This window comes from Myripristis murdjan, chromosome 16 (assembly GCF_902150065.1).
Source record: "Myripristis murdjan chromosome 16, fMyrMur1.1, whole genome shotgun sequence".
Taxonomy (NCBI): domain Eukaryota; kingdom Metazoa; phylum Chordata; class Actinopteri; order Holocentriformes; family Holocentridae; genus Myripristis; species Myripristis murdjan.
The window spans coordinates 33,016,028-33,031,044 of record NC_043995.1 but is presented as its reverse complement, the minus strand read 5'-3'; the positions used below and the strand labels follow the sequence as shown (position 1 = coordinate 33,031,044).

General features: G+C 44.6%; 1 protein-coding gene across 1 annotated transcript; it reads left to right on the top strand.

Annotated features, from left to right (window-relative positions):
• Positions 1-1,248: 1,248 nt before the first annotated feature.
• On the top strand, positions 1,249-14,019 carry selenbp1 (selenium binding protein 1). Its single transcript, XM_030072826.1, has 12 exons — positions 1,249-1,402; positions 6,067-6,120; positions 6,582-6,694; positions 7,539-7,724; positions 8,832-8,952; positions 10,044-10,226; positions 10,691-10,872; positions 11,085-11,163; positions 11,648-11,769; positions 12,046-12,138; positions 12,375-12,493; positions 13,517-14,019. The coding sequence occupies exons 1-12, from the start codon at positions 1,399-1,401 to the stop codon at positions 13,677-13,679; spliced, it is 1,419 nt and encodes a 472-aa protein (XP_029928686.1). The 5' UTR covers positions 1,249-1,398; the 3' UTR covers positions 13,680-14,019.
• The last annotated feature ends 998 nt before the right edge of the window (positions 14,020-15,017 follow it).

Sequence of the window (15,017 nt, the reverse complement as noted above, 5' to 3'; positions counted from 1 at the left end):
AAAAGTAATAATTATAACACAATCAGCTGCTTATCAACTTAAACAAACTGTTTAACTAGAAGGTTCCGTCTCTCACCTCAGGCTGGATTTCTCCTCAGCGCTTCACCCTCAGGTCGCCCCGCAAAACCAGGACGGTGCACTGAGCGTGCGTGAGGCGCGCGCACTCTGCTTTTCTGCGTGGTGCTCCTGCGTACGCATTGTTTCTGCACGCGGCCCTAAAAAGCTGCAGGTTGTGTGTCCAGGCTCAACTTCTTGTCACACACACACACACACACACACACACACATAGGCCTATAAGCACGGACTGGTTGCTGTGAAACGAAATGCGGTTCCTGCGGGGTCAAAGTGCGCGAAGGAGGTTTTATAACAACAAACCAGTTGAACGGTGCAGTGCGGTGCTTTATAATGCAAGCTCCAATATGATGATGTGAGAAGAGGCTGCAGCCGCTGTGAGTGGCTGTAGATCCGCTCAAACAGCCTGAGGTTTCTCACTCCGACAGGCCGAGCTAAAACCCACCAAACGTCCACGTGATTTCTGTCCGAAGCAGGCTGCTATTAAAATTAAACTACAAGAAAATAACACAAAAATGACAAGAGAAAGGTAAAACAGAAAGACCTAAATGACCAGAAAATCAGCAAGAAATTAAATTTTGAAAAGTGCAAGAAAAATGTGTTCCTGCGTTTTATGCCGAAATATTCAAAATTACAAGAAAATTTAGGCTATCTAATTTATATTATTGTATTTATATATTTTTATCTTCTATTTATGTGTATATGTACTTATAGGCTACGTGTGTGTGTGTGTGTGTGTGTGTGTGTGTGTGTGTGTGTGTGTGTGTGTGTGTGTGTGTGTGTGTGTGTGTAAGGCTATGATCGGCTCCATGGTTTCAAGGAGTTGCCAGCAGTAGTCTTTATTAATCACTGTTGTAATTCAGCAGAAAATTTGATGTTCTGTTATATATTATTGGGACAAAAATGAGTTTTCTACACAGTTTGAGGCGGTTTTTGATCCAGGGTGAAATGTGGTGTTCTGCAGGCCAGAGCTGCTCCTGCAGAGTGAGGAGTGAGGAGCTGCAGGAGGCGGAGCAGCAGCTTCCCCTCCCGGGCCTCCTGACCTTGTGTTTTTATCAGGTTTACGGCTGTTTTTTAAGGCTGGGTCGGGCGCCCTGCTGGCTCTGGATCAGATCTGCCCGGTTATGTAAGCTGCTCCCTCCGCTCCGTTAGCGGGAGTTAAAGTTTTCTGTACTCCCCATTGGCCGTGGATGTGAGTGACAGCGCTAAGCCCCGCCCACCGCGCCCTGTCCCAGCCTGCCTCGTTGCGAGGCGTGCAGACGTGCCCGGACTCTGGGAACCTGCAGCAGCCGGACCGGGACCAGAACCAGGACCAGGACCTGAAACATGGGTGAGGAGCTTCTGTCTGTCCTACACGTTCCTGCAGGCTCTGCTCTTTGTGAGGCTCCGGCTTGTTCTGCTCTCATCCTGCACCTCACTGCGTGGGGAACTGGGGGTGCATCTGAAACCAGTGGGGGTGCACCAGTGCCTCAGCAGTGGGAGTCCCGGATGAGCAGATAGTGCTGGAAAACACCTGGAAACTAGTGTTAAAGTGGAGGAGGTTTTCCAGCAGCGGTTTGTTTAGTTAGGATGTGTGTATATATGTAGGCCTATGTGTGTATGTACTTATACGTGTGTGTGTGTGTGTGTGTGTGTGTGTGTGTGAGAGCAGCACACCTGATCTCACACCGGGAGCTGATTGGCTTCACATTGTTGTTTAAATCAAACTGATTATGAGGAGAAACCGGCCTAACCTGTTGCATGGTTAATAAAAAAAACAAACAGCTTGAGATGGTGCAGAGGGCTGAGGCAGCTTTAAAACATCTGTTAATCATTTGTAACCCAATTTCTTTGTGACCAAAATAATACAATATCAGCTTGGCGTCATTATCAGTTAAAAATCAAAGGCGCACTGGCCCGTTCATCTCACTGATGTCTAAAACACACGTGTGACACAGTGTCGGGTTTATTTAGCATCTTTCAGGTTTGTAACAGACGAGGTGCCACTCACGGATCATGTGACGCCTCTCCGTGTCAAACCACACTGAATAAAACAATATATTCGGATAAAGTCCGGACTTTTTTCTTTCCAAAATAAAGGCCCCGCTGAAATTCCGCTTGATCATACCACAGTGTGATGTGCTCTGTCGTCTTGGACTCGATTATATATTTGTTCTTTAGTGACAATCTATATATACTAGGCAAAAAAAAAGTTCTGCACCGCTTTTTCAGTCTATAATTTCTCCCCTTTATTTATACCCAATAGTGTTGTATCTTATACCGTTATAAAGCCTGATTCATCCTCTTTCCAATGAGATACAATTTGCATTTCTGGAATGAGTGACACCGGTAATTGTGTGGGAAGCGACGTTTTTTTTTTTTTTTTTGACAAAGTCCCCTCCAATATTTTTTTCAGTTGATCATTTCTCCCATTTAACAATGCCGATTGGTGTTGTCCTTTATAGGCCTACCGTTAGAAAGCCTGATTGGTCCCCTTTTCAATGAGAAATAAGTTGTAAGGATTGTCAATCGATTGGTATGACCAACATGGCTAAACATGCCCCCCCCCCCCCCCCTTTTTTTTTTCAGTGTGTTTTCAGTTGATCAAATCTCCCCTGTGATAAGATCAGTTGGATTTATGAGTTATACTGTTGGAATGCCAGTCCCCCTTAGGGTATAGGCTAACTGTAAGGATGAGGCAACGCAGCTAAACAGGAGGGAAGCACAATATTTTATTCATTTTCTCATTTTGCGCAATTAAGTGCCAGTTAGGTATACCTGTGAGTGCAATTTAAATAACAACAGAAGAACATTGAAGGGAATTTTGATTGACTGAAAACACACTGGGGCTGTCTGCTTACAACACAGTTTAAAAAAAAAAAAAGGTTCAGACTAGATGTTTTTAACTGGAAATTTCAAAATGTCCAAAAAAGAAAAAAGTCAAATGTGATTGTGGGAAACAAGCAATAAATCCAACTGATCTCTCTGCAGAGCACGATCACTGAAGGGCTGCTGTAAAGAAATATCCCAAGTCAGACACTCATTTACATCCTGTGGATTAAAAAAATAATAATAAAATCCATTTGCATCGTCTGAAACATCATAAAACAACAGAGATGTCAAACTGCACGTATCCTCAGTGTTTGTTTGTTTTGTTAACAACTAGTCATAAGTAATTGAAATGACTATTTTAGCAGTCATAATTCACTTATAGAAATGAGGACCTGCAGTTTTTCCTTCAAAATAAAAGGCCTGATATCTGAAATTAGAGTTTCTGCTCATAAAAAATGTGACTGCAGATCTCTTTAACCTTTTACTTGTAAAAGTGAAGTGCAGATAAGAGAGAATGAGAGTCAGTGAGAGTCAAATGTTTTGAGTTACCTTTGACTTACATGGAATTCTCTCTTATCAGGCTCTCTGATTGGTTTATTTTCACCTGTGTGTTGGTGCGGTCCGGCTCTCTGATTGGTTTATTTCCACCTGTGTGTTGGTGCGGTCCGGCTCTCTGATTGGTTTATTTCCACCTGTGTGTTGGTGCGGTCCGGCTCTCTGATTGGTTTATTTTCACCTGTGTGTTGGTGCGGTCAGGCTCTCTGATTGGTTTATTTCCACCTGTGTGTTGGTGCGGTCAGGCTCTCTGATTGGTTTATTTCCACCTGTGTGTTGGTGCGGTCCGGCTCTCTGATTGGTTTATTTCCACCTGTGTGTTGGTGCGGTCCGGCTCTCTGATTGGTTTATTTCCACCTGTGTGTTGGTGCGGTCCGGCTCTCTGATTGGTTTATTTCCACCTGTGTGTTGGTGCGGTCCGGCTCTGTCTGGTTGCTGTGTGATCACCTGAGCTGCAGGTGAGCTGCAGGTGAGCTGCAGGTGGGACGGGCGGTTGAACAGCTGAGTTAGTGAAGGTTTAGTTGGCCATAATAACGATGCACCACAGAACATTTGATCTCATTGTGTTCATGTAAAGTGAGAGTTCTGCCCACAGTATCAACAGCTATCATCATTATTGTTATTGTTATTACTATTTTTAATAATAATACAATTGTTAACATTAGCCTCCTATATGAGCAGCTAGCTCGCTGAGGACAGCACTGACTAGAGGATGATCGATTAATCGGTTTAACCAATTAATCAATGCTGGTGGGACATTTTACAAACTCTTGGTATCGGTGCGACTGGGCTCTGATTGCAGCCGACGACTGACTGGCAGGAATTAAAATTATTATCCATAACCCAACACAAAAATGACTTTGTCCTCAGGCAAAAGGGACATGAATAAATCACTTAAATGCTTCACATATGAATAAACATATGAGAAAAATAATAGTTTAAGTGCTGTAAATGACAATTACAAATGCAGTACAGTAATTAACTTAATTCTGCTGAAGTCCAAAGTAATATAGAGACATTTTTTTGACTGTAAAGCTCAACATTGCAGACAAATTCTGTTTCTTCCATTATAATATCATGTTTCTCACCTGGAGAAAACTGCTGCAAAAACAAAAAAACACAGCTTCCACCACTGAGCGCAGCGGGTTTGGACTTCAGTTCCAGATTTATTCATCAGTAAGTCTGAGTTTGATGTTCACTGATGCAGATTCCTGTAGGCGATATATTTATGTATTTATTGCTTTGACTTTGCTGTTCAGTTCAACAGTTTATCCAGAGGCTCATAAAGTCAAAGACGGTTCATTTCTGTCGTTATATCAGCTGATTAATTGGCTGTCAGCTTTTTCCTGCTCCAATTGCTCTCATATTGGTCTTTAAAAATGTGCCATCGGTCGGCCTGAGTCCCTGGTCCTGTGGAGCTGACCTGTGTTTGGTCTGGACTCTGCTGCTGTTTGATTTGCCGGATGCCAAGTTGTTTTTTTTTTTTTTTTTTTATCTTGTTTGATGAAAAACAAGATGTGCGACTTTCCTCTGTGTGAAAGTTAATCTGCAGCCACAGAGTCGCGTCATGGTGTGTGAGCGCTGCCGTCCAGCCTCCGCCGTGACCTTTGACCTCAGCCGCAGCGCCTTGTTAAAGTGCAGCCGGCGTGTCGGAGCAGCTTACGTAACGCTGGGGGAGACAGATTTCCCAGCAGGCCGTTCACCTCGGCGGCAGGAAGGAAACAGCCTCCTCCTCAAATGAGAGCAAAAGTCAGATGAGTGGACAGTTTGACCTCAGAGACACAGATCACACTGAGCTTCACCCCGAGCACGCAACACAGCACAACACAGCAGAACACAGCAGAACAGAGCAGAACAGAACAGAATAGAACAGAATAGAATAGAATAGAAGTATACTTCAGTTGTCATGTGCAAACCTCGTCCCTCCGTCTGTTTTAACCCTTTGAATCCTGGATGGATGTCCGGTTTCTGGGTTTCTGGAGTTTAAATGCTGCGTTCAGGCGCCTGTTGCAAGCATTTAAATCAAATTAAATACAAAGCCATTGAAAAGGGAAATGAAAATTGTAACTGTATTAATCAGAAATGTTGCCCCACCCACTCGCTTTTGTTCTGCTTTTGTCAAAATTACTGTTCAGATTATTGAAGAATTCTGAGTATCGGCCCCCCGATAATCAGCCAGGACTGATGATCGATCGATCGTTTGTGATCAGCATGGTTTCAGTCTCTGAAAGCTTTTTAAATGTAGGAATGAATATTTGCAGCCTGTTTTTTTGCACATCATGTGTCTGTGCACATAATGCATTTCCTCATGTTCTCTTTCTCCGACACTGCATATTGCATCTACTTTTATTTATTATTTATGTTAAATGTATTTTTTCAGTCATTTCTTCAGCTGCTGTTTTGCGGCTCCGAACCTTCAGTCGCTTGTTGGTTTTGTTGTTTTCATGTGACTCGATGTTGCTTTCTTCTTCTTCTTTGGTCATTTTGCTGCTGTGAAACCGTCTGACCTCCTCTCCTCTCTCATCTCATCATTTGTTAGGAGTGAGAGGGCAAATGGAAGTCCTGTGTTTATGTGTATTTTCAGGGTTTGGAGTTCACATATTTGACATTGTGATGTTTCCGTTTCAGCTTCGTGCTCAGGATGTGGACCGGGCTACCGCAGCCCCCTGGACGCCATGAAGGGTGAGGAACTCCCATGATTCACCGCTGCATCACAGATGAATCCTCACAACCACATGTTATACACAAATATGATTTATTTCCCTGATTAGGAAAGACGAGCCCCGCTGTGTCATTTTCGATAACGATAACTTGAAACGTGAAAACTAAAACCACTGAAAACATAAAGCTGTACAACAAAACTAACTTAAACTAATAATATTCCGAGTTTATTGCTTTAATTTTGGTCTTTTGATGTAAGTAGCGTGTTCAGTAAATCGTCACGCTGGCATCAGCCCACTGGGACGAAGAAAAATGACGCTTGATTTAAGAAAAACTCTGGAAACAAGTTCATCAGCGTTAGAAACAAGTGGAGGGTGAACCCTGAAGATGAAACTGAATGACTTGAGTTTCCTGCAGTGTGTGTGTGTGTGTGTGTGTGTGTGATGTTAACAGGTCAGTTTGCGTGTGTGTGTGTGTTGCAGGCCCTCGGGAGCAGATCGTCTACCTGCCTTGCATCTACCGCAACACCGACGTGCTGAAGCCCGACTACCTGGCCACCGTCGACGTGGACCCCAGCTCCCCTACTTACTGCCAGGTACAGCCTCACCTGTCTGCCAAACCCTGACCTCTGACCTCTGATCTGTGTGTTTCTTCCTCGGGGGTTTGATGTCGTCCTCTGTCGACCTGCACACTGTTTCTCTGTGACATTTTCTTTGGAATGCAGCTTGCCATGTGTTACGGTAAATGTCCACAGGAGTGTGTTTGACGCTACGAGTCTTCCTGGCCGCACCTGATTGGACGAGCACTTTGCTAGTGGGCCGTCCTCTCCCAGATTTCAAACTGGACCAGCACGGCGTCTCTTTGGGAAATCTTCGTTGCTATGAGGAAACCAGTTCGCTGAAATGTGTTTGTGAGGCAGAAATAAACCCTGCAGCTGCTGATCTGTCTTCATTTCAGATCCATAATAGTTTGTTTAAAAGTTTGGCGGGAGTTTCCAGAAGCGGCAAGTCGTGCCAGATGCCCCTAATTAGCATAAAGTAGCCTCAATGTCAACTTTATGCAAATGAGATGATGCTGATGTGATGTCCCGTCTCTTGAAACACAACGCAAGACTACCAGAATGCATTGCACAGCTGCTTACATAGACAGTGAATGGGAAGCCTGGGAGTGACTGATCTTGTGAACACGGGCCAGTAAAATGACCGATGCTTCTAATTTCTTTCTTTCTAATTATAAACTTTCAGAAAGGTGCAATATAAATAAAACTTTACCCATATCCATACTTACAACTTCTGTTCTGCTTGATTCACCTGTTAATAATAATAATCACAGCTGCAGTGATATTCAGTGGTATTGTATGTGATATTGCTTAAGTCTAGAAAAACTAAGGGGGCCTAAAGCTGACCCTTGTGGCACCCCTGTGACCTCTGCCCTCTCAGGTCATCCACCGGCTGCCGATGCCGAACCTGCGTGACGAGCTGCATCACTCGGGCTGGAACGCCTGCAGCAGCTGCTTCGGAGACGCCACCAAGAAGCGCAACCGCCTCATCCTGCCCAGCCTCATCTCGTCCCGCGTCTACGTGGTCGACGTCGGCACCGACCCCCGCCAGCCGCGACTCCACAAGGTGAGACGGAGCCGAATCTTTTACACACAAGGCAAAGTTTCTGAAGTGTCTGAAGCTCTAAACCAGGAGTTTTTCATGACTTCCATTAACCATCTGACCCCTGTTTGAGGTAATTTTGTTCAAGGGACTCTAATATGAAAAAAAGACACTTAAAAGATGCTTATAGCCTTAAATCGTTCAGTCCTTTTTTTTTTTTTTTTCAAAAACATTATAAAATTACTGGAACATTATCAAACAAACATTAATCTTCTTTAAAAAAAAAAAAAAAAAAGTCAAAGAAAATAACAAGAAGATTAGCCCAAAAAAGAAAAAAAAAAAAAAAAAACGATACTTATAAAACTATATTTATAATATAATATAATACAGTAATTGTCAGATGTCTTGTGTTTAAGTCCTTAAATGTGAAAGGCCGCCTCAGGCTATCAAAGGGTTAAGGCAGTAAAACGGGAACATCTGCAGCAGCATCTGTCTTTACAGTGTCTGGGCTGAGGGGCGGCGGGAGTTAACAGGAATGTTGCAGATGGTCAGTCTGGACGCCTCCGGCTCGTCTGACCACGTGAGACCCTGGACGCACATCAGGACCCCCCAGGAGGAGCCGGGCCTCCTGAGCCTGGTCCTGGGTGGGAGGAGGAGAATGGACGGACAGATGGGAGAACATGAGAGAACACCGAGGGAGGAACCCAGAAGTTTAGTTGAGGGTTCAGATGCATAAACACACTGACAGATGTTTGTGTTGGCCGATCTCACTGGAATCTGTGAGTCTGTCGTGGAATGATTCAGCGTATTTTTGTTGATGCGTCAGCCATCCCTCCGTCGGCCTCAGAGCCTTCAGTGAAGAAAAGCTGCTGGTTTGAATCCTCCGGCAGCAGCACTCTGCTCTGTGAGCCAAGCTGAGCTCCAGCAGCCGACTGGTTTCTCCTTTTGGTGGTGGTGTTCTTTTGCAGGAAGGTGCTGACTCTTTTCTAAAATGTAGACGCATTCAAACACTACATAAATGGTCACATACTCCAAGTTACTGGATCCACACACACACACACACACACACACACACACACACACACACACACACACAGGAGTGAGCGACGGTAACTGTACGGTGTGTTTCAGATGGTGGAGCCCACCGAGCTGTACTGGAAGTGTGGACTGGCCAACCCGCACACCACACACTGCCTGGGCAGCGGCCAGATCATGATCAGCTGCATGGGCGACCCCAACGGCAACGGCAAGGGTGAGCCTGTTCGCCACACACACCACAGGCAGAACACGCCCCCTAGTGTCAGCCGCTCAGAACTGCTGAATGCTCACTTCACTCCAACTGTCTCAGAGGCATGTTTCACTGAGATGTTTATTTAATATAATTTATTTCTGTCAGAAATTCATGGTTATTTCAGTTCATCCAGCCATTAAAAATGTGGTATAAATAAGAGGTTAAAAGGTAACATTGATTAAAGATGTACCTAACATATACCACGGTAAAATAATGCTTACTGGAAAAAATTAGGTGACCATCATGCACAGTTGTCTTAATTTGAAGTGTAATGGGTCACATGATCAGAGTTAAGGTAAGGGGACAGAGCCAACGTGGATGCAGAGGAAAGACATTTAGCCCTAAAGTAACCTCACTCTGCACGTGGTCCAAGATGGAGGACATGGTAAATGTCTTTCATTTGTTTTGTAATTGTTTATAATGTTTGTTAATGCACCTTTACATGAACAATGAGTTCAGTGGTTTCAGTAATTTGATTTGATTTCACCTAATTTTTGCGGTGCTGACATGTTTAGGCCCGTTCACACCGGCTGGAGAGACTTTAACATGACAGAGAGGTGAATGTAGAAACCCTTTGTCTTCTTCTGTCTCGGAGTCTTCATGGGTGTCGGCTGACGAGACAGAGATAAAAATAAAACTTCAAAAGACATCTGGATGATGCGTGGCCTGCACTCACCAACCAGTGAGCGACAGCATCCAGTCACACATTTTTGTTCAAAGGTTGTTCAGTAGGTAACACAATATTACACGTCAACCTTAGCTGTTAAATTCAATCCATATTAACATGCTAATATACTGTTAATCCACAAGACTGGATTTGTATTTACTTCCATAGCAAAATAACACTTTTAGCACAGAAACCAACACACAGGATTATGACACGATATAAAACAACAAGTCTCGGTACCCACTTTTCTTTTCTTTTTCTTTTTTTTTTTGGAGGAAACTAAACGTCTCTTTTCTTGTTATTTTCCTGTTTGAATTGGAAAGTAGATCCGGCAGGGAAAACAGTGGAAACCCGGCCACTGATGTCCTCCTCTTTTTGCTCTCAGGTGGTTTTGTCCTGCTGGACGGCGAGACGTTTGAGGTGGTCGGGAACTGGGAGCACCCGGGCGAGGCGGCGCCTTTCGGCTACGACTTCTGGTACCAGCCGCGTCACAACGTGATGATCAGCACCGAGTGGGGGGCGCCCAGGGCTCTGGCAGACGGCTTCAACCCCGCCCACGTCAAACAGGGTGAGGCAGGGAGACGGAGGCAGGACAGAGGGCTGATGGGAGTACGGCCTGTAGACGATAGAGTGGCTCCTATTTTTAAACAAAAATTAAAGACTGACTCTGACTTTTAAACTGGACTGATGTTCTAGCCATAGTTTTTCAGTTTTAATCAGTGGCTTTCATGTTGCTTTCTTCCATGGTGTTCATTTTATTTGATTGTATCTTTAATCTTATTTTTTGTATTATTTCATGTAATTGATTTTTTCTGAAATCTGATTTTTTCCCCCTCATAATATTACTCCCAGGCTCCAGTGGCCTGAATACGCCGTCGTATTCAGTCACACTGCTAGCAGCATCTAATGTCTTGTTGATGCCTGTTTTCCTTCTGTCTGTGTTGATTTAAGCTGAAGGTGCTGTACAGATAAAGCTGAGTTGAGATCACTCGTGGTATTGCATGTTTTTTATTCTCTGTTCTCCGTGTGCAGGGCAGTACGGCAGCGCCCTCCACGTGTGGGACTGGACGAGCCACAGGCGGCTGCAGACGCTGGAGCTGGGCGAAGAGGGCGCCATTCCCCTGGAGATCCGCTTCCTGCACGACCCCGACGCCACCGAGGGCTACGTGGGCTGTGCGCTGCAGGGCACCGTCTTCCGCTTCTACAAAACACCCGTCAGTACTCCACTGCAAAACACTGACTGTGTGTGTGTGTGTGTGTGTGTGTGTGAGTCAGGTACTGGCTGTTGAGTGTGAATGAGCCCGGGTGGTGGGTTTTCAAACTTAATGTTAATTCCTCCGGTCCTCGTCAGAGGGTTCAGGACGGATCATGATGTCTGTCATCTGGTTGCCGTGGTAACAACATGTCGCTGTGTTTCCTCCCGCAGAAAGGCGACTGGGCCGCCGAGAGAGTCATCAAGGTTCCCAGCAAGAAGGTGGAGGGCTGGATGCTGCCTGACATGCCCAGTGAGGCACACACACACACACACACACACACACACTCACACACACAATGTCTATAGCAGTGAATCTCAAATGGGGGATGTGCATCCCCCTAGTGGTATGTTCGAGTACTGCCTGCTATAATAATAGGTTCAATAAAAACTGTAACTGTAAGTTTGATAAATCACATGTTCTCCTCAGTTCTCCCTCTGGGTTTCTGTCACACACACACACACACACACACACACACACACACAGTAACACAACTGCACCTGATACAAGGAAATGAAAACACACACACACTAAACATGTAAACATTTGGACAACGTGCAAACAAAGTGTTGTTTACATGCAAACATGTTGACAACGCGACACTTTTACATGTTTTTGTCCCACTTGGCTTTCCATAGCTTACACACTGCACGTAACTGATGAATGACCTATTGATTGATTTATAGATTCAGTTTACTGTCTGTCTGTCTGTCTGTCTGTCTGTCTGTCTGTCCAGGCCTGATCACAGACATCCTGATCTCCCTGGATGATCGCTTCCTCTACTTCAGCAACTGGCTGCACGGTGACATCAGACAGTATGACATCACAGACAGGAGGAACCCGCGATTGGTCGGCCAGGTCTGCTCCGAGCAACAGTTGACATTCCTGTCCAATCACATTCATTCATGTTGATTCCTGATTGGTTCCAGTTGTGGCCCAAAGCAACTAAAAATGCCTCTGCTTGTTACAAAATATTTACTGCCTTGTTTTTGACTGCACTTGTCGAACTTAACTTAACTTAAGTAGAACTTAACCACAGCCGGGCTCGCCATCAGGGGGCGGGGCCAAACTCAGCTGGTAGGCGTGTCTGTCAGTCAGGTGGTGTTAAACACTGAGGCTCTGGTTTTGCCCCAGGTGTTTCTGGGAGGAAGCCTCGTCAGCGACGGTCCGGTCAGAGTGCTGGAAGACCCGGAGAACCAGCCGCAGCCGCCGCCGCGCGTCATCAAGGTGCCGAACCACGTTCCAGTATCCACGGCAACATGAAGCTCCTCCCCTGTGTTTTCACCAGAAATCAGCCTGTCTGCCTCTCTTTGTCTCTCTCTGACTGTCTGTCTCTCTCTGCCTGTCTGTCTCTCCCTGCCTGTCTGCCTCTCCCTGCCTGTCTGTCTCTCTCTGCCTGTCTGTCTCTCCCTGCCTGTCTGCCTCTCCCTGCCTGTCTGTCTCTCTGCCTGTCTGTCTCTCAGGGGAAGCGTATCCGTGGCAGTCCTCAGATGTTGCAGCTGAGTCTGGACGGTCGGAGACTTTATGTCACCACGTCTCTGTACAGCGGCTGGGACAAGCAGTTCTACCCTGACATGATCCAGTGAGTACTGCCAGAAATACTGCTGATACTACTACTACTACTACTGCTGATACTACTGCTGGTACTACTACTACTGCTGATTCTACTACTACTACTGCTGATACTACTACTACTGCTGATACTACTACTACTACTGCTGATACGACTGCTGGTACTACTACTACTACTGCTGGTACTACTACTACTACTGCTGATACTACTACTACTACTGCTGATACTACTACTACTACTGCTGATACTACTGCTGATACTGCCACTACTACTGCTGATACTACTGCTACTACTGCTGGTACTACTACTACTAGATAGAGATAGATAGATACTTTATTCATCCCGAAGGAAATTCGCAGTTTTTCAGCAGTATCCACAGATTACAGATTAAATAAATAAAAAATAAAGAATAAGATCTAAGTACAGCACACTAGAGATCTAGGTACAACAGTGTGCAAAAAGCAATGTGCAAAAAACCGTGTGCATAGGTGCATAAAATGTGCATAGAGGTAGGTCAATGTGCAAATTTAGAAGAAATATACAGTATACACAGATGATAAATAGCAGTAAGCAATATAAACACTATAAACAAGGAATTTAAAAAAAAATATGCTGATACTGCCACTACTACTGCTGATACTACTACTACTACTGCTGATACGACTGCTACTACTACTGCTGATACGACTGCTACTACTACTGCTGATACTACTACTACTACTGCTGATACTACTACTACTACTACTGCTGATACTACTACTACTACTGTTGATACTACTACTGCTGATACTATTACTGCTACTGCTGATACTGCTGATACTACTGCTCACTACTGCTCACAGTAGAATTACTAATACTAAAGTAGAATTACTTCTACTGTAGAAGAATTACTACTACTGCTGATACTACTGCTACTCTTAGTACTACGCATGCCTGTTCAGTATGAACTGATTAGACAGACTGTCAGGCAGTTAGACAGGTTGCCAGGCTGTGCGACAGGTGATGTGAGTGAGACACCTGTCTGTCTCTCAGGGAGGGCTCAGTGATGATGCAGGTGGATGTGGACACGCTGAGCGGCGGCCTCTCCCTCAACGAGAGCTTCCTGGTTGATTTTGGGAAGGAGCCGGACGGCCCGGCGCTCGCCCACGAGCTGCGCTACCCCGGAGGAGACTGCACCTCCGACATCTGGCTGTGACCCCGCCGCCGCCCCGCCAACGCCCCCCGCAGGCTGTAAGAGGGAACACTGACTCTTAGCTCCCTTATGGACCAAATTCTCCGCCTGGCTCTGTCCAATGACCTTTACACTTACTGTGAAATCTGTGTCAGTCAGACTTCCTCTGTTTGAAAGTGATTAATACTGCTAACACAGCACGTCGAAAAATAGAACAAATGTTAGTGCAATACGTTATAATACAGATTCATTTCACTACACCAATGTTTTATAAGCAATGTCACTGTAAAAAAAAAAAAAACAAAAACAAAAAAAACATGAATTAAAAGTGTCAAAATGCCATCTGTTTGGTGTGTTAACCTGATTGTCCCTGTCCGGATACATAATCACATTCAGAGGATTTATTTGTCACGTAAACTGCTCTACAGCGCCACCCACTGTTAATACTGATATTGGTTTCTAAATAAACTTGAACCTACTGCACAATTGTGTTTCTCAAATTTTGATGTAGATTTCAAATTTCTCAGTGCTGTGACTTTATTTGAAAAAATAAAAATAAAAAAATATATATAAAAATTCAACCAAGTTTCCACTCTCCAGAGGGAGAATTGGCACGTTAAATATCCCTGTAGACTTTTTACATATGCCCAATTTCTCTGTCTATTAATTTTGGTAATATTTTGTAGGATGAAGGCACATATTTATACAAAATGCACATACTTTTTCAAATTTCTAGTGCACATTTTTTTTATTTCTTTTTTTTATATTTCTTACTTCTTTTCTGTTTTCTTATAATTTCACTTTTGCTTATATGCACATTCTCTTGAGAATCTGAGCACCTGTCACTGAGTCGGTTTCGCCTCATATCAGGATCAGTAACGTATGACTCTGATATTCAAAACAAACATTTCTCAGCAGGACGTCCTGAGGAGACACACTCACACCCTGGCCTGGTTAATACTGCTGTCAGTACGGTGCTTTCATTAATTAAAAATGGTCACTTTATTATTGTGCATCTATCTATCTATCTATCTATCTATCTATCTATCTATCTATCTATCTATCTATCTATCTGAGACAGGCTGTCGGGCAGTCAGACAGTCAGACAGGCTGTCGGGCAGTCAGACAGGCTGTCGGGCAGTCAGACAGTCAGACAGGTAGTTGTGCCTGTTTGTTCTCATGTCGCCAGTCTTCGATGCGCGTCAGTCGAGACTGAGAATTGACATTTTATTGAGACAAAGTGTTTTATGGGTTTTGAGAATAAAAACCCCATAAAGAGTCGACAGACAGGAGCGGAGCGGCAGACAGTCCCACCGGCGGGTCCCAGGGGCGGGTCACAGCAACGCGTCCCGGCATCGGGTC

What these genes read in the sequence shown, in the direction of transcription:
- selenbp1 (XM_030072826.1), top strand. An exon ending in CCCCAACGGCAACGGCAAGG is followed by an intron (nt 8,953 to 10,043) that starts GTGAGCCTGTTC and finishes TTTTGCTCTCAG; the next exon opens with GTGGTTTTGTCCTGCTGGAC. An exon ending in GATGCTGCCTGACATGCCCA is followed by an intron (nt 11,164 to 11,647) that starts GTGAGGCACACA and finishes CTGTCTGTCCAG; the next exon opens with GCCTGATCACAGACATCCTG.